At 37.6% G+C, this 20,023-nt stretch overlaps 1 protein-coding gene across 4 annotated transcripts in view; it reads right to left on the reverse strand.

The window, feature by feature from the left end:
- The window catches only part of SLAIN2 (SLAIN motif family member 2), an 80,074-nt gene that overhangs the window by 16,740 nt on the left and 43,311 nt on the right, over positions 1-20,023 (reverse strand). For 3 of the 4 annotated variants that reach the window (XM_066278680.1, XM_066278678.1, XM_066278677.1), the window contains one exon: positions 13,897-13,974. The exons of the other annotated variant lie outside the window; for it this stretch is intronic. In XM_066278680.1, coding sequence (XP_066134777.1) covers positions 13,897-13,974 — 78 coding nt within the window. The remainder of the gene's footprint in view (positions 1-13,896; positions 13,975-20,023) is intronic. 4 annotated transcript variants of the gene reach the window in all.

A 20,023-nucleotide genomic window follows, 5' to 3' on the forward strand; every position in this document is an offset into this window, starting at 1 on the left:
GTTCCCGTAACTCCTTCTTGAGGAACCTACTAGATAGTGAGTTTCAAACATGGAATATAATTAGTGAGACAATAACATACAGACTGGCAGTAAGTATCCACTATATATAAATGTAGAGCTAAGACTAAATAAGTCGTATAAAAAAAGGTATGCAAGAGCTATTTAACCTAACAATGTAGATACAGTATAATTAAAAAAAAGCAAGCATATGCAAGAAGTTATTTTTCTTTTTAACTTTTTAATTGATTTTAATTTGAGCTTACATAGATCCAGGTGTCCCACCAAATATCTCTCCCTCTCCACCACCCCCATGTTCCCCTTGATATCCCTCTTTCCCCCAACACCCTCCCCCCTTCCCTTCAGGATATGCTGTCTTGCTCTCTATAATGCTGTGTTATGTATATATAATTTCACCAAATCCTTCTCTTCTCTGATCCAATCCTCTCATCCCCTTTCCCTCTGGTCCCTTTGATCTTGCCTCTGTCTGGTCCCTTTGATCTCTGCCTCTATTCCATTCCTCAGTTCATTGTTCATTGGATTCCTCAAATAAGTGAGGTCATATGATATTTTTCGTTCTCTGCCTGGCTTATTTCACTTAACATAATAGTTTCCAGGTCCATCCATGTTGTCGCAAAAGGTAAGATCTTCTTTTTCACGGCTGTGTAATATTCCACTGTGTATATGTACCACAGCTTTTTAATCCACTCATTCACTGACGGACACTTGGGCTGTTTCCAGATCTTGGCTATTGTGAACAATGCTGCCATAAACACAGGGGTGCATTTCTTCTTTTGAATCAGTGATCTGGTGTTCTTAGGATATATTCCTAAAAGTGGGATGGTTGGGTCAAAAGGCAGTTCCCTTTAAAAGAATTTTTAAATTAATTTATTGTGTTTACATAGATTCTAATGTCACCCGTGTTCCCCAGTACATACCCCGTCTCCCTCCCCATAACACCCTCCCCCGTTCCCTCCAGGATTTGCTTTTCTGCTCTTGTCCCATCCTATCACTCTGTCATCCCCTTTCCCTTTGTCTGCTTTCCTTCTGGTTCCTTTGATCCTGCCTGTCTCTATTCTGCTCCTCAGTTCATGTTCGTCGGATTCCTCATATGAGTGAGGTCATATGATACTTTTCTTTCTCTGCCTGGCTTATTTCACTAACATAATAGTTTCCAGTTCCATCCATGTTGTCGCAGAAAATATTTCCTTTTTCTCGGCCCCATAGTATTCCATCGTGTATATGTACTACTGCTTTTTAATCCAATCGTCCACTGACAAACACTTGGGCTGTTTCCAGGTCTTGGCTATTGTAAACAATGCTGCCATAAACACGGGGGTGCATTTCTCCTTTTCAAACTGTGCTATGGTATTCTTGGGGTATATTCCTAAAAGTGGGATGGCTGGGTCAAAAGGTAGTTCGATTTTTAATTTTTTGAGGAATCTCCATACTGTTTTCCACAGTGGCTGCACCAGTCGGCTTTCCCACCAGCAGTGCAGGAAGGTTCCCTTTTCTGTACATTCATGCCAGCACTTATTCAGTGTTGTTTTGTTAATGAGCGCCATTCTTATTGGTGTGAGGTGATATCTCATTCTGGTTTTAATTTGCATTTCTCTAATGATTAGTGATGTTGAACATTTTTTTTCATCTGCCTATTGGCCATCTGTATGTCCTCTTTGGAGAAGTGTCTATCCATTTCTTTTGCCTATTTTTTGATTGGATTGTTTATCTTCTTGGTGCTAAGTTTTACAAGTTCTTTATAAATTTTGGTTATTAACCCCTTAGCAGACGTATTGTGGAGTATGTTCTCCCATTGTGTGGTTTGTCTTTTTATTTTGTTCATATTGTCTTTAGCTGTGCAAAAGCTTTTTAGTTTGATATAGTCCCATTTGCTCATCCTGTCCTTTATTTCACTAGTCCGTGGAGATAAATCAGCAAATATATTGCTGCGAGAGATGTCGGAGAGCTTACTGCTTATGTTTTCTTCTAAGATGCCTATGGTTTTACGACTTACATTTAAGTCTTTTATCCATTTTGAGTTTATTTCTGTGAATGGTGTAAGTTGGTGGTCTAGTTTCACTTTTTTGCAGGTAGCTGTCCAATTTTTCCAACACCATTTGTTAAAGAGACTATCTTTACTCCATTGTATGCTCTTACCTCCTTTGTCAAATACCAATTGTCCATATATGTGTGGGTTTATTTCTGGGTTCTCTGTTCTGTTCCATTGATCTATATGCCTGTTCTTATGCTAGTACCAGGCTGTTTTGAGTATGATGGCCTTGTAGTATAACTTGATATCAGGAAGTGTGATACCACCCACTTTATTCTTCCTTTTCAAGATCGCTGAGGTTATTCGTGTTCTTTTCTGGTTTCATATAATTATTTGGAATATTTGTTCTATATCTTTGAAGTATGTCATTGGTATTTTAATAGGAATTGCACTAAATTTATAAATTGCTTTGGGTAATACAGACGTTTTAGTGATGGTTATTCTTCCTATCCATGAGCATGGTATATGCTTCCACTTTTTTGTATCTTCCTTGATTTCTTTTATGAATGTTTTAGAATTTTCCAAGTATAGGTCTTTAACCTCCTTGATTAAATTTACTCCTAGGTACTTTATTTTTTTTTGTTGCAATAGTGAAGAAGATTGTTTTCTTAATTTCTTTCAGACAGTTCATTGTTGGTGATTAAAAATGCCTCTGATTTCTGAGTATTGATTTTATATCCTGCCACCTTGCTGAATTAATTGATCAGATCCAGTAGTTTTTTGAATGAGACTTTAGGGTTTTCTATGTACAGCATCATATCATCAGTATCATTTGGATGCCTTTTACTTCTTCTTCTTGTCTGATTGATGTGGCTAGGACTTCCAGAACTATGTTGAATAAGAGTTGTGAGAGGGGGCACCCCTGCCTTTTTCCTGATATTAAGAGGATTGCTTTTAATTTTTGCCCATTGAGTATGATGTTAGCTGTGGGTTTGTCATAGATGGCCTTTATCATGTTGCGGTATGTTCCCTGTATTCCCACTCTGCTGAGAGTTTTGATCATAAATGGGTGCAGGATTTCATCAAATGCTTTTCCTGCATCTATTAATATTGTCATGTGATTTTTTCCCTTCCTTTTATGTGATAAACCACATTGATTGACTTCCAAATATTGTACCAGTTTTGCCTCCCCAGAATAAATCCCACTTGATCATGATGTATGGTTTTTTTCATGTATTCGGTTTGCTAATATTTTGTTGAGAATTTTAGCATCTAAATTCATCAGGGATATTGGCCTATAGTTTTCTTTCTTTGTATTTGTCTTTGCCTGGTTTTGGAATCAGAATAATGCTTGCCTCATAAATGTAGGTTGGAAGTCTTCCATCTTCTTAAATTTTTTGAAATAGCTTGAGAAGGATAGGAGTTAGTTCTTCTTTGAATATTTGGAAGAATTTGCCTGTGAAGCCATCTGGCCCAGGGCTTTTGTTAGGAGTTTTTTGATAACTGTTTCAATCTCATTTGTTGTAAATGGTCTGTTTAGGTTTTCTGATTCTTCCATATTGATTTTTGAAAGATTATATGTTTCAAGGAATTTGTCCATTTCATCTAGGTGGTCTAATTTTTTGGCATACAGTTCTTCATAGTAGTTTCTTACAATCCTTTGTATTTCTGCTATTTCAGTTGTTACTTTTCCACCTTCATTTCTCATTTTATTTGAGTCCTCTTTTTTCTTGGTGAGTCTGATTAAAGGTTCATCATATTGTTTACTTTTTAAAGAACCAGCTCTTGGTTTCATTGATCCCCTGTATTGGTTTTTTTTAGTCTCTATGTCATTTATTTCTGCTCTAATCTTTATTATCTTCTTCCTTCTACTTCCTCTGGGCTTTTACTTGCTGTTTTTTTTTCTAGTTCTTTTAGATGCAGGGTTAAGTTGTTTATTTGAGCTTTTTCTTGCTTCTTAAAGTATTCCAGTAATGCTATGAACTTTCCTCTCAGGACTGCTTTTGCAGTGTCCCATAAATTGAGTTGTTCATTTTAATGTTTCAAGGAAATTTTTGATTTCTTCCTTGATCTCATTGTTGACTCATTCATTACTTAATACCATGCTATTTAGTTTCCAAGTGTTTGAGTGTTTTTCAATTTTTCTATTGTAGTTGATTTCTAGTTTCATGTCATTGTGATCACAGAAGATGCGTGATATGATTTCTATCTTTTTAAATTTATTGAAACTCATTTTGAGTCCTAACATGTGGTCTATCCTAGAGAAGGTACCATAAGCACTTGAAAAGAATGTATATTCTGCTGCTTTAGGGTGAAAGGTTCTGAAGATATCTATTAAATCCAGTTGATCTAGTGTGTCCTTTAAGTCTGCTGTTTCTTTGTTAATTTCCTTTCTTGAGGATCTATCCAGTGACATTAGTGGGGTATTGAAATCCAATACTATTATAGTATTGCTGTTAATATTACCCTTTATGTCCATCAAAATTTGCTTTATACATTTAGGTGCTCCTATATTAGGTCCATAGATATTTATAATGGTTATACCTTCCTGTTGGATTGCTCCCTTTATCATTATGTAGTAATCTTCTTTATCCCTTACTGTATATAGCCTTTAAAGTCTATTTTGTGAGATATAAGTATTGCTACCTCAGTTTTTTTTGTTTCTATTTGCGTGAAATATTTTTTCCATCCTTTAACTTTCAGTCTATATGTATCTTTTGTTTTGAGGTGGGTCTCTTGTAGACAGCATATGTTCGGGTCCTGTTTTCTTATCCATTTAGCTACCCTATGTCTTTCGATTGGAGCATTTAATCCATTTACATTTAAGGTTATTATTGATATGTAGTTGTTTATTGCCATTTTATTCTTTAAATCTATGTTCCTCTTTTACTAGATATTTTCCCCCCTTTGTTCTGTTTACAACAGACCCCTTAACATTTCTTGCAGCACTGGTTTGGCTGTAATGAATTCCTTGAGTTTTTTTTTTTGTTTGTTTTCTTTTTGGTCTGGGAAGCTTTTCTTTCTTCTTCAGTTTTAAACAACAGCCTTATTGATAAAGAAGTCTTGGTTGTAGGCTCTTGTTCTGCATTACTTTAAATATTTCTTGCCATTCACTTCTGGCCTCAAGTGCTTCTGTTGAAAAGTCGGATGTCATCCCTATGGGGGCTCCTTTGTTGGTGACTGCTTTTCTCTTGCAGCTTTTAGTATTCTTTCTTTATCTCTTAGCTTTGGTATTTTAATTATGATGTGTCTTGGTGTAGGTCTCTTTGGGTTCCATTTTAAGGAGATACTCTGTGCTTCTCGAACTTGTGTGTCTTTTTCCTGCATCAATTTAGGGAAGTTTTCAGCTATGATTTCTTCTATCTGGTTCTCTATCCCTTGTTCTTTCTCATCTCCTTCAGTAACCTCTATTATGTGAATGTTGTTTCTTTTCATGTTGTCGCAGAGCTCTCTTAAGAGTTTCTTCAGACTTTTTGATCCTCTTTTCTTTTTGCTGTTCTGCTTCCGTGCTTTCGCATCTCTTGTTCTCTAAATTGCAGATTTGATCCTCTGCTTCATCCAACCTGTTTTAATTCCTTCTAGTGTAGTTTTCATTTCTGATAGTGTTTATCATTTGATTCTTTTTTGATTTCAATGTCCTTTTTGATATCTGCTATTTCTTTGTTTAGATGCTCATTTTGTCCATCTATTGTTGCTCTAAGATCCTTGAGCATCCAAATCATTATTCTAAACTCTGCATCTGGTATCTTGCTTATTTTCATTTCATTCAGCTCTTTTTCTGGGGATTTCTCATGTTGATTCATTTAAATTGCATTTCTCTGTCTTCCCATTTTGTCTCTGTATAGACTGCTTCTTTGGATGTGTTGTTTGTGTAGCTGAGTATAGGGTTGGTGTTGTCTGCCTCTAGCTTTCAGCTGTGTTGTTTCTAGATTTTCTTGGGTTGGCTTCTGTTTATAATCTACTGTAGGCTACTTGTCTGCTGCTATTGCTCTTTTTGCTGTTTGTGACAGCCTTTTCTATGCCTTAGCTGGGTCAAGTGTTAGAAGCCTTTCCTTAAGATACCACTCCAACTAAGGTTGTTAGGTCCTGAGCTCATGTTCTCTGTATCTGGCTGCTAGATGTACCAGCCCTGGTCCTCCTTGGCCAGAACCTGGTGCAGACCAGTGGGGGTCACTGCTTTTGACTGGTCCTTTGTAACCTTCTTGGAGCTACAGGCAATCCAGAATTTGTAGCTGCCTCTGCTGGGCCCTGATGCCATTGTAAATATCAGCTGCACTCCCAGTCTGGCTTTTATCTACTCTTGGCCAGTGTGTGTGGCCTCTCTATTCCTGAAGTGTGGTCTTTCCACCAACCCCCCGCTTCCTCCCTCTCTTGGACACTCAGGCACTGGTGCGGGCTCGTGGGCTGCTCTGCGGGTGCAGGGGACTCCTTCCATGCTGGGCTTGCTCCCCTGCCGCTGCATGAGATGCCTGACTGGGCTCCTCCCCCACCTGCCGCACAGGCCAAGCGCCAGTTGCTACTGCAGCCTGGCTCTCCTGCTCTTCAGAGGGTATTCAGCAGGTTGGGGGGGAGGGCTGTATAGCCCAGACTTCAGCACTCAAAATCTGTGTCCCTGATGTGATCCCTGCTTCTAAGTGTCTCTCCACACTGACCAAAGCAGAAAAGCCTCTGGTTGGTGGGGTAATTGCTTCCCTTTTCTGGCTTGTTGGAGGAATGGTCATTTTAGGTTTGAGGAGTGACCCAGTACAGAGGTCAGGGTGGTTGTCCCCAGTCTCTTCCTGTGCCCCCAAGACTACACTCTCCTTTCGCAACTTCAGTCCTCTCAGCGCTTCTTGCTCCCGGAGCTCTGGGTAAGTGGCTGTGAATGAAGTTTTCTGTGCAGTCCCTTTAAGACAGAGCCTAGGTCTGAGAGTTGTGTTTCCCTCTCGCAAATAGTAACCCAGCTCTTCTTTCAGCTAAATACTATCCATATGCCTCCTCTAGTCTCTGGTGCTCCAGGCTGGGGTTCCGGTCCTGTGGCTGAGGACCCACAATTCTCCAGGCAACCCACCCCACCATGAGACTCTCCGGACCACCTCTCACTCTTGGGAGTGGGTCAGCCCTTTCCACGTCTCCGCCTTTCCTACCAGCTCAGTGTGGTTCCTTTGGTGATGCTTGGTTATAGATTCTTCTTAGTTTAGTCCAAAGTTGACTCTTCAAGATGACTGTTCCTAAGTTAGGTTGTAATCCTCTTTGGTTCTGGGAGGTGGGAGTTGTAACGTCCACCTACTCTGTCCCATTTTCCCTCTCTTGCAAGAAGTTTTATAAACTGTTTTTGGTCATCATAATGTCTGGTTATTATGCTAATGGTACCCCCAAAAGATTTTGTATGTAATATGGAATAAAACAAAGTTTTAAATGTTATTCTGTGTTGCTGAGACATAGGATTCTTAGAACAGAATAAAGGAGATGTAAGTTAAAAAAAGTTAAATAATTACCCCTGAGCATGTGGATCTGAATAGGAAGTAACAGCATAAACTCACTGACATTCACACTTAACAAAATACACAAACACAAATCTACACATATATTTACTATCTCTAGCAACTAAAATGACCTAGAAACAATGACCAGCCAGTAGCAATGAGCATAGCTAAAAACCCAGATTATGGTTTTGAAATAGCATTTCCTACTCCCTCAAAAAGCCAGGACTTTTTGGAGAAATAACTAAATCTAGGACTATGGCAAAAAAATGTAAAAGATGAGCATATCCTGTCATACTGGTTAACAAGAAGTTATCAAACACTACTCGGCTGTGTCAAAAAGACTGAAAGCCAACTTGAAGCTTTCAACAAAGTTGAAAAAAATTCCGGGATGATTTGAAACACAAACAAAAAGTTTAAATCTGTAAGTTCAGAATAGTGTATGCCTAAGAAAAATATCAGTCAGCTTTGGAGGATAATAACTTGCCAATATTTTTTGTAAACTAGTAAATAGAAAGAACATGCATTTATTCCAAATTTTCTAATGAAATGGTGCCATTGGGTGAGCAAAGAATAAGGTTACTTTTCATACAGTATTTTGACAATGAAAAAAAAAATGGTTAGAATTGGAATGATCCAATTCTGCAATAGAGTAGCCCCTGCCCCCTCCAAAGTTTTGCTTTTCACAGCTTCAGTTACCTGTGGTCCTAAAATATTAAGTGGCAAATTCCAGAAATAATATTAAATGGCAAATTCCGGAGATAAACAATTCATAAGTTTTAAGTTGCACACCATTCTGGGTAGTATGATGAAAGCTCGCACTGTCCCATTCTGTCTCACCTGGCACATGAATCACCCCCTTGTCCAGTGTACCCATGCTGCATATGCTACTCACTTGTCAGTTACTTTGCACTGTCCCATTCTGTCTCACCTGGCACATGAATCACCCCCTTGTCCAGTGTACTCATGCTGTGTATGCTACTCACTTGTCAGTTACTTAGTAGTTGTCTCGGTTATTAGAGAGTAAGAGAACACATCCACGTAACTTTCATTAAAGTGTATTGTTATAATTATTTTATTAGTTATTGTTAATCTCTCACTGTGCCTAATTTGTAAATTAAACTTTATCATTGGCATGTATGTGTAGGAATAAACATAGTGTATATATAGGGTTTGGTCCTACCCACAGTTTCAGACATCCACTGTGAATCCTGAACCATATTCCCCACAGATAAGGGAAAACTACTGTACCTCATGAATTAATAAGACTGTTAACATAGGCAGTTAGTTAGTTATTTAGGGAGGAAAAGGTAATTGAGAGCAGTAAAAATATTCAAGTTTAATAAAACTTGGAAAGCCTGTTTCAGTAGGAAACTGCAACATCCCATTTAGTTTAATTTACTAGAAGGCTAAAAAATTCATAGGCCCAACTGCACATTTCAGGAATCCACTGTGTCCTTAGAAGTCCATTGTACACTCAGACTTCTGGCTTCAGGTTTGGCAGGAGTTTCGCACTACTGGTCCAATGCTGGGGGAAGCAAGGGGAAAATCCTCCTATTTTAGGACATGCATGCACAATGCAAGTCAAAATTAAACAGAAGGTACAAAACAGAAGGCAAAAACAAGATTGGTTAAGGGGAGAAAAGCTAGTCCTTCTCAGTCCAAAAAAGTTAACTAAGGTGTAACAGAGATCCAGTCCTTTTTTGCTCTTCTCTTGTCTTCCTGCTGAGAGAAACACACTACCCACACTGCAGCCATAGTGTGTGGGCTGGCAGCCGGGTAATCTCCCAAGTACAGGCTATGAGCAGCTGCTAGACTGGACTGAGCTTTGATATAGGCTAAACCATGGCACAGAATATCTGGACTTTGACCTTTAGAAGGGGCTTAATGAAGACAAGACTGGACTTTACCCTTAGCAAGACAGATGGAGCTAAGACACTGGGGATTTGTGAACAACCTTCTCTTTGAACTCTGATTAAATCTTACTGCAATAGCCTAAGCTTCTCCAAATGTGGGTTTTATAAAATGCTTTTTATACAAAACTGTATATGAACCCCACGAGAACCGGCACCCTAAACACTCTCAAAATACAATGAGTTAAAGCAGTAAAGGGCCACTATCACCATTAGCTCCTCCTTAGGTACCTTTCTGTCTAAATAAAAGTACATTTATACATTTTAATTTGTCCTGATCTCTTTATTAATTTTTTCTAACTAGTTTTCATTTTTTTCCTCTTGACTTGGTGAGGTCTCTACCTTGTTTACCTCCACTTCACTGAGTTCCCAACAACTGGGAATGAATGTTTCTTCATCAAAGCAGTTTGGTCACTTCTACGAAGCCTTAAAAACACACAATGGAGTCTTTTCCTCAAACAGAAGGATGAGCTGAAGAAGCAAGAAGAAAACTCAACAAGGAATGTATTCAGCCTTTCATGAGTTAGTGGCATGATTTTGTTCATTCAACAAATATTCAACGTGTCTCTTCGTGCCAGAAAACATAGTTTGCTGACTTTCTTCCCATCTTTAAACTCCAGCTACTACTAATTGCAATTAAAATAAAAGTGACCATATTTCTACTTGTTAAAGGAACTATTTTCTTCTTCATCCCATGATCCTGGAAGCCCTTATAATAAGTACATCAGCCTGGTCTGTGGTGGCACAGTGGATAGAGCATCAACCTGGAACACTGAGGTCACCAGTTTGAAACCCTGGGCTTGCCCAGTCAAGGCACACAGAACAAGCAACAAGCAATCAATGAGCAACTAAAGTGAAGCAATTATGAGTTGATACTTCTTGCTCTCCCCTCACTCACCTGTTTCTATAAAATCAATAAATAAAATCTTAACAAAAAAATAAGCATATCAGCTTTCTAGAAAATGTTATAGGCTTGTTCTCAGAATGGGACAATTGACTTATGGGACAATTCCACTATCTAGTCCATGCTTCTTTATTAGACAGGTTTAACATGCCAAAGGTACCTAGAATGAGCACATGGCCTCAGAATCCTCTCTATCTTACATTCTAAAAGAACAGATAATCCCATGGTCCAATGCACACCCTTTCTCAAAGTCTAGATATGAGGAGAAATTAGAAAACCCATTTGGTCTTAGATCCAAGAGGTGTTCTCCAATTCAGCTTTAAGCTAATTCAGTAACTAAGCTAACTAGTTAAGTCATACCACATACCTGTGTCTATTTTTCAACTGGTTTACAACTTACAATGTAAAATGATCATCCCCAAACCACAACACCAACCAGAAAATGAGAGGCTCGATTAAGTTAAATAAGTAACAGATTAAACAAAATGAAACAAAACAGAACAGCAAAACCAAACACAAACACATACAAACTTCTCTCCCTTTACTAAATTAACTACTAGACAGCTAGAGTACCAGGAATTGAGACAATCTTGTCTTATGAAGTGTGGGCAGTTTCGTGGCTCAGAGCTACAAAAATTATGTAACGTCTATAGGCACATTTTAAAAAATCAGCCAGAAGTTAAAACCTTTTTAATCTAATAAAAGGCAACATAAAATCTTCTAAGTAAAAATTTATAATTATTTAAACATATCCGATCCTAAAACACAGAATAAAGCAGCTTAGCAGAAACATACAACACATAAAATTTATGTAAACTTAAAATCTTTTTTTTTTTTTTTTTTTTGCTTTTTTTGGAGTATTTTTCTGAAGTTGGAAACGGGGAGGCAGTCACACAGACTCCTGCATGCGCCTGACCGGGATCCACCAGGCACACCCACCAGGGGGCGATGCTCTGCCCATCTGGGGTGTTGCTCTGTTACAACCAGAGCCATTGTAGTGCCTGAGGCAGAGGCCATGGAGCCATCCTCAGCGCCCGGGCCAACTTTTGCTCCAATGGAGCCTTGGCTGTGGGAGGGGAAGAGAGAGACAGAGAGGAAGGAGAGGGGGAGGGGTGGAGAAGCAGATGGGTGCTTCTCCTGTGTGCCCTGGCCGGGAATCAAACCCAGGACTCCTGCATGCCAGGCCGATGCTCTACCACTGAGCCAACCGGCCAGAGCAAATCCTCTTTTTTATTGTTGTATTGGAATCTCTTGGTGTTTTAGACACCACAATCCTTTCATGCCTATCTACTTTCACCCACCTCTCACACCTAGAAGTACTGGAAAGAAAAGAAAGAAAAGAACAAAAGAAAGAAAAAAAAGAAAGAAAAGAAAAAGAAAACAAAGGAAGATAGAAAGAAAGAAAGGGAAAGGAAAGGAAAGAAAGGAAGAAGGAAGGAGTGAACGAGGGAGGGGGGAGAGAAAGAAAGAGAAAGAAAAAAGAAAGAAAAGAAAAGAAAGAAAGAAAGAAAGAAAGGGAGAAAGAAAGAAAGAAGAAAAAAAATAAAGAAAGGAGAGAAAGAAAGAAAAGCTAGTCAAGGTCCTCAAATAATTTCTCTAAGGATCCTTTTCTATAATGATCCCTAATAAGTCAGCTTTTCCATCAAAAGAACATATTTTATCCAGTCTAATTTCTGACAGTAGTACCAAAAAATACCTGTACTGGAGGTCTCTGATCAACTTCTTATATTCAAAACACAAACATTCACACATTCAAATTTTTATTTGACTATTCTCTTTCCTTCAGATTCTATTATCTAAAATGATTTCCTTTAATTATACTTAATCTACCAACTCACTGCTAAAACTTTTGCATCAATGAACTTGCTAAAATATCTATTTCTGTACTTATATAACTATATTAATAAAATATTTTCAACAAAGCAAATCTCAAACCTCCTTTTTCCAAATAATGTCCTTTAGTGCTTTACTCTCATATAACTATCATTCAGTGAGTTCTGAAGTGATCAGGAAATCTACATGTCCAGGATAAGAGAAATATTTTTCCTTATTGCCTATAATTTGTTCTGTCCCATTGCCTCTGAAAATTCTATTCATTCTTATTATTGCTAGTCTATTCCAGTGGTGTTCAAAGTGTACACCAGGGCGCATTGGTGCGCCATAGAAGATATTCAGGTGTGTCCTATGGTATTCCAGAAAAATCTGTGCCTGTTGGGGACCAAAAAACCAACAGGGTTTTGGAAGTTTAGATTTTTGGAGGACAGAGGTGTGGGGAATTGGCTGTAAGCTGACAGTCTGCCCAATCCCCCACACCTTACTTGCCTGATTAGGCTGTAAAAGGCTGTTAAGCTGTGGTGCTGGATTGTTTACACTACCCTCCATGTTCTCCGGAAAGACTGGAGGCAAGTTTCTCCTATCCTTTGTTTGGTGTAAAGTTAAGATGATATGTATGGTGGGGGGTTTCTGCATTCAACACAAATAAGAGTAAAAAGAGAGAAATTCTTCAATGTATTGATGAGGAAATGAGAGTTTGCCTTTCAAATACATGCCCAAACATTGAAGAAATCACTAGGATACATTAGGCTCATGTTTCTCATAAACAAGAGGATGAAAAAACTTAACACATTCACTCCGGGACCTGCCGAATTTACTAAAGCTTACTAAGAATGTATCGATATATATAAAAAGATAACTTTTTTGTCGTTTTTTATTTTTAACCCCTATTTTTTATGAATTCTAAAAAACATAACAAAAAATGTAACATAAAAATGTTTTTTTAATGTCAGAATAAATTTAATTTTGTCATATTTATTTTGTTTAATTATCATCAAAGCACATTTGGACTTTGTATTTTTTTCTTTAATATTTGACTCAATTATTATAACATATTTCTCAGAACTTTGTATATAGTGCGCCTACAATTATTTTTAGGATTTTAAATGCGTCCCCACTTCAAAAAGTTTGAGAACCACTGGTCTATTCTATCCCATACTTTCTCCCAATTTTGCATCTTTCTAGCTGCCGCCCATACACCCAATCTCTTGGAACCAGTGAGATAGCTTTGGTGTCCAACCTTCATATATTTCTTCAACTTTCAGTTTTTATAAAAGCTACCTGTCTGTAACTATTTCAGACAATATCAGTTAACCTCAACAACTTGTAACGGAATGTCAATCTAATAATGTGAAGATATTCCCATTTCATTCTACACAAAGGGAAATCCAAAAGTCAAAGTCAGAAGAAAAAACATTACATACAGAAGGTCTGTCATTTAGTTCAATTTAAAGATTTATTGGTTTATCTAACATTAAGTTAAAACAATGACTTTTAACAAAGCTTTAATTTTAGGTTAGTACAAAAAAGATAAATTTTCTAACATTAAATTTATTCCCTTTAGAATAGCATCCTGATACATACCTCTGTAGAAAATGAGTTTCTTCTGGATTTATCCAAGTAACAGAGGATGAATCAACATTATTTTATTATTATCATTATTATTATTATTATCATTAAAATAAAAGACTAAAATGTGCCCTATAGACATCAATGATTTAGGACGTCAAAAGGTATAAGATTTAATTAATTTGACCATTTGCTAAAATTTAAAACTTAGTGAGAGGCTGTAGTTACCTCTTTTTGTAGATGAAGTTTGAAGCAACTGTTTGGCTTTGAGGGAAGTACGAGGCAAATTTTTCAGCCTTTGCGAAGCTGTTGAGAAATAAGCAACTGTAATATTTGCCTGGAAGAACAAGATAAAGGCTATATCTTCTATAAACTTGAATATTGTAATACAAACTTGAAAATTTATCAAGAAACAGAAACCATAAGGTCATATGTTAGAATCCTAGAAGCAAAGGCTTTTAAAGTGATGCTTAGTAAATTAAGTTGGAAAGGAAAGGAGATGAAAATCTTAGTACAAAGTGCATACTTTCAGAAATAGTTTCTTGTAGATGAGAAAATCTATGATATGTAAACTGATCAAAATATCAAAGAGAAAACAAACCACCAGCAAACATGCTACAGACGCAAAGAACAGAAAGCTAATTAGGTAAAAGTGATGAACACAAGCACACATAGAGAACAAAATAAACATAGTACTTGTTCAATGCAAAAAAAGCGGACTTTGGCAAAGCGGCTATTTTAGATGAATTGCCCTAACATGAAACAGTAATCCCCATACTCAAAAAGAAGAAGAAAACTCAGAACCAGGCAGGTCCTCAAGGAAGTCACAATCTAGTCCCTTCCACATGTTCAACATCATCTCGTTGAATACAACTAATTTGTACTTCAGACTTTGGTAGGAAAGTATCTGGGCTGTGAGCATATGCATATGGGGTGGGTGGTGTATGTGTGTGTGTGGCGGTTGAAGGGTTTGGAGGAGTCAGAGCATCTGCTTTTTAAAGTGATCAATGAGGAGTTCTAAGCTTTTTTCAAAATTTCTAAACTATTAATTGCAACGAAACTCTCAAAACTGGCAGGTAAGCAGCAGCCAGAGCCATCCACAGTTAAAGGTCACTACAGTTCCAATAAGATGATGAGTCCCACACCTACTAGTGTAGGCACCTATTTATGTGGCTTTAAAATTTCACCCAATCAATCTGAAAGGTGGACTTCATATACCTCTACACCACCTATCCATATCTCACCCCCATATATATATATGAAGGGAGAGAAGAAGGGAGGGAGGGAGAGCAAGAGCGAGAGAAAAGGAGAGAGAGAAAGGGAGAGAGAGAGAAAGGAAGAGAGAGATAGAAGGAGTGATAGGGAAAGAGGGAGAGAGGCAGACAGGGAGGGAGAGTCCACAACCCATAAATCTGGTCAGAGTATAAATAATCATTGGGTTGAGAAAGGGAGAAAGAGAAACTTGATATATCATCAAAAAAATTAATAATTTCTCTTTTCCTCTATTGCTTAACACTATCAATACTTTACAATAGTAAACATTTAAAAAAAGTAAATATTTGATTAAAAATTTTACAACATTCTACATACTACTGTACCTATATTTTATGCCAACTTAAAATATTGCCATGCAGAGTAGCAAAAGTCTTCAACCCTAAAAAAATTAATTTTATATTGAATTATATCTACCCTACAGAAATACAGGATGCTAATCATCACTGAATAGTCTTCATTCATATATGCTGTCAGCCCTTTATATATATTTTTTTATTCATGTAATCATTCTTTCTTTCAAATAATTTATTTCTGATATATTTCAGGGACAATGGACTCAGTAGTTAACTCGAGACACAGTTCCTATTTACATGGAACTAACATTCTAGAAAAGGAGACACAGATAATAAACAAAGAGTAAAATAAGTATACAACCTGCCAGATGGAGAAAATTAAGTAGAAAAGGGGGACAGGACATAGGAGACTTAAGTTACAATTCATAGTAGGGAGGTCAAGAAAGATTTCCGTAAGACGACATTTGTGCAAAGATCTGAAGAGAAGATGTGAGTCATATAGGTATCAGGGGAAAGCATTCTAGACAGAAGGAAAAGCAATAGTAAAGGATCTGAAAGGTAGAAGTGCACCTAGTATGTTGGAAGAATAGGTATTAGGTCACTGTGATTGTAGTGGAATAAATGAGGACAAAAGGTAACCAACTATATGTACTATGGTAATTCAAAACTATTAACTTTTAAATAAAAAAAAATTTATGTTTATTTATTGACTTTAGTGAGAGAGGAAGAGAGAGAGAGAAAACAGGAGCATTACTCTGTTTCTGTATGTGCTCTTAGTATTGAACCGGCAACTTTTGTCCTTCACAACAATGCTCTAAATCTAACCAACTGAACTATCCAGCCAGGACTCACCAAATTTTTAAAAATGAGGGCTTAATAGCAAACATCATCTTTAGTCAACTGTTTTTGAAAAGGTTCTATCTAAAATAAATGACTGTGATGATTTCAACATATCTTATTTATCCTTCAAGTTTCATGGGTGATATCACAATGGCATCTACACACAATTGAAAATTGTCCAATGGTAATTCGAAGAATCAGACTGCAAATCTGCCTGATTTTGACAACAAAATAACAATTTTTATAGGATACCATATAGTCACATGTTATCCAAATAAGAAGAAAAACTAATTTTTTACCTGAATTATCAATCTCAATCTGAACAGTTTCCTAAACAGAAAATCAGTTTTAGATGACAAAGTATAGTAGTTAAACTGAGTTTCCAAATCTCCCTAACAAAATTCCATGTGTTAGTTGCTTTGAAATATTTGATTGCCCTGGTTCTTCTTTTAATATTTATATAACTTAAAATTAGCAAGATCCCACTGTGAGAAGCAAAGATGATACATTATTCTCTCATGCTACCATTATTTAGGCTAATGTTTGCCTTTACAAGCCGACTCCAAAAATCTCTGTATTTTCTGTTAAACATTTAACACCATTTTTCAAGTCATTCTAGCTCACAGTTTTCTTTAAATTCCATTCATTCACACCTGTGTTTCTATAGATCTATACCTTCCTGTACATCCCCACTGTCTCCTAAATACCTAACTCAAACCACCACTACTCTAGTTCTGGACTAGAACAGTTTATTTTGGGTCTTCCTATATCTGATCCTTTCACTTCATTCATGTAAACCAAGGGAAAGATAGTAAAAATGCTGCCCTTCGCCACACCAACCCCAAGTGCAGGTGATAAGTGGGTCTGCTGTCTGAAGAAAATTCAGAAACAGAAACAGCTTGATTGTTTATCATTACATCCCAGCAACAATAATGTCAGTGATAAAATGCTGCTTACTGAAGAAAATAATTTTTTGGCCTAAGTTATAAACTATTGCTGCAGGTATGCTTGACTTTTAATAACATGTATGAATTTTAATAACAGATGTGTAGCATTAAATTAGTAATTATAATATTTATCCTTTAATAAATAATGTTTTATATGAAAGGTAATTAGGAGAACTTTCAGTTATAATTTACCCTGACGCAGGTAAATCACTATAGGTTTCTTTCAGAGTAAGCTCACAGAGATTTGAAATCATGCTCACTTCAGCAGAGTATGGGCCTAACCCTCGTGGTGCAATAATATATTCCTATATTTAAACAGATTAGATATAAACAATGATGGTACAATGATTATAAAAATCAATGAAACAGAATATAAGTTAGTCTAATTCTGTCATTATATGCGACTCAGTAAGTATTTAAAATTTTTCAACTGTGGACACATTTAAAAATTAGACTTGATTCCCAAATGAACAAAGACATAACAATATGGCAATTCCCGGGAATTCGTATAAAATGGGATTTTAGAGATCTCTGCCAAATTTATCCTTATGTTGAAAATTTTCCCTATTTGTGTAACAGTTGCTTCATTGAAAAAGAAAAAACGCTCAGAATTAAAAATGGAAGGCCATTCTTAGGCCCTGGCTGGTTGGCTCAGGGGTAGAGTGTCAGCCATGAGTGTGGATGTTCTGGGTTCATTCCCAGCCAGGGCACACAGGAGAAGTGCCCATCTGCTTCTCCACCCCATCTCCTCTTGTTTCTCTCTCTCTTCTCCACCCCTCCTGCAGCCATGGCTTGATGGAACAAGCTGGCCCCAGGTGCTGAGGATGGCTCCATAGACTCAGCCTCAGGAACGAAAAAAAAAAAAAAAAAAGGCTCCAGTTGCAACAGAACAGTGGCGCCAGATGGGCAGAACACTGCCCCGTAGTGGGCTTGCCAGGTGGATCCCAGTCAGGGTGCATGCAGGAGCTTTTCTCTGCCTCCCCTCTTCCCGCTAAATAAAAATAATAATAATAAAAAATTGAAGGCCATTCTTCAATCAATATGAGTGAAGATAAATTGATAATAAATCTGGGTACTGTGTACTGAGCCTAAATTTGCAAAGATCAATTCTGAAGAAATTACTGACAAGTTTTAGAAGAGAGAGCTGTAATACTCATTACTGTGATCGACCAATATGTAAAAAAAATGACTAATGTAATTAATTTTAAAGTATTTTCCCATTATATTTTTTTGGGTGCTATAGTTGATTTTATTATTTACTTTTTACTGACAGTTATAAAATAAAAAGTTCAATAAATAAATATTTTTGTTGTCTACATTTTTCCTAGCTATTGATATTATTATTGTAACTTATCCCATTTAATTAACATAATTATTGTCACTGGGGGAGGGTGTTAAAAATAATCTACTCCAGGTGCCAAAGACTAAGTAAGCATAAACCATTGCAAAGAAATGTTAATTTCCACTAAAATGACCCTTGCCCCCACACCTCAAGACATTTTGTTTGCTTACAGATTGCTCATTCAGAGGCATCCTTCAATCCTCTAGCCCTCTCCACCTCCAATCTTCTCAGTTTTACCAAGTCATGTATCTTCTACTTCATTTAAAAAATTTATCCAGGCCCTGGCCGGTTGGCTCAGCGGTAGAGCGTCGGCCTAGCGTGCGGAGGACCCGGGTTCGATTCCCGGCCAGGGCACACAGGAGAAGCGCCCATTTGCTTCTCCACCCCTCCGCCACGCTTTCCTCTCTGTCTCTCTCTTCCCCTCCCGCAGCCAAGGCTCCATTGGAGCAAAGATGGCCCGGGCGCTGGGGATGGCTCTGTGGCCTCTGCCTCAGGCGCTAGAGTGGCTCTGGTCGCAATATGGCGACGCCCAGGATGGGCAGAGCATCGCCCCCTGGTGGGCAGAGCGTCGCCCCATGGTGGGCGTGCCGGGTGGATCCCGGTAGGGCGCATGCGGGAGTCTGTCTGACTGTCTCTCCCTGTTTCCAGCTTCAGAAAAATGAAAAAAAAAAAAAAAAAATTATCCAGATTTTCTTTCTGCCTGCACCATTGCCTTTGTTCAAATCATTTCTTGCCCAGATTATGCAACAACAGCCTTCAAAGTGGTTTCTAGTCTCTCAACTTTAATCCATTCTCTACATTGCTACCAGACTGAACTTTCTATTTCTAAGATGTAACGTTGGGCCTACCACACCCCCATACTTACAGAATAAAACCTTAACTTCTTAATATGAAATTTAAGAACTCTCACAATTTGTCCCCTACCTATATCTCTCATCCTTAAGGCTTCATTATTGATTTCACTGTTGGGAAAATTTCATCTCCTTTCTTCATGTGACAACTCATAAAATCCTAAACTGGCTATTATCTTTCAGTACCTTTCCTGAAAACCTTTCCACACTGCTCAGTTAAATGCCTCCCTGTTCCCACGGAAGTTCCTTCCTTTCACTCCCTGCTATTGAAGAGCTGAGCCGTCTCATTCACATTTACATTCTCAGTGCTTGGAACAGAATATACACCCAAGATAAATATCTGTTGAATGATTAAGGAACACATAAATGAGTGACAACTGTATAAACTAAGCATTCAGACCCTCTAAAATCGAGGTCTATTCCAGTGGTTCCCAAACTTGAATATGCCCCAGAATCATCTGAGAGACACTTCTAAAAGAATATTCTGGTCCCCATCCCAGATGTATTTCATCAAAATTTCCAGAAGCAAGGGCCAAAAAAACTACATTTATAAAATCACATTAAGATTAGATAACTAACCCAACACCACTGCACTACTTATGCTTAAAGAGAAGTTCAACATTTCATTGTCTTATATTGACCCATTACACAAGTTTATCATGACTTACTTATTTTAATTTATGTTCTATAATTATGTAAAACTCAAGTATAAGGTTCTAGTGTTCAGGTTCCAAGTGAAATCTGGATGAAAATTCCTTCCCCACGGGTCTCTGGTTATGGGTAAAGCTGACAACTGATCTAGCTACC

The sequence above is a fragment of the Saccopteryx bilineata genome, chromosome 5, assembly GCF_036850765.1.
Source record: "Saccopteryx bilineata isolate mSacBil1 chromosome 5, mSacBil1_pri_phased_curated, whole genome shotgun sequence".
NCBI lineage: Eukaryota > Metazoa > Chordata > Mammalia > Chiroptera > Emballonuridae > Saccopteryx > Saccopteryx bilineata.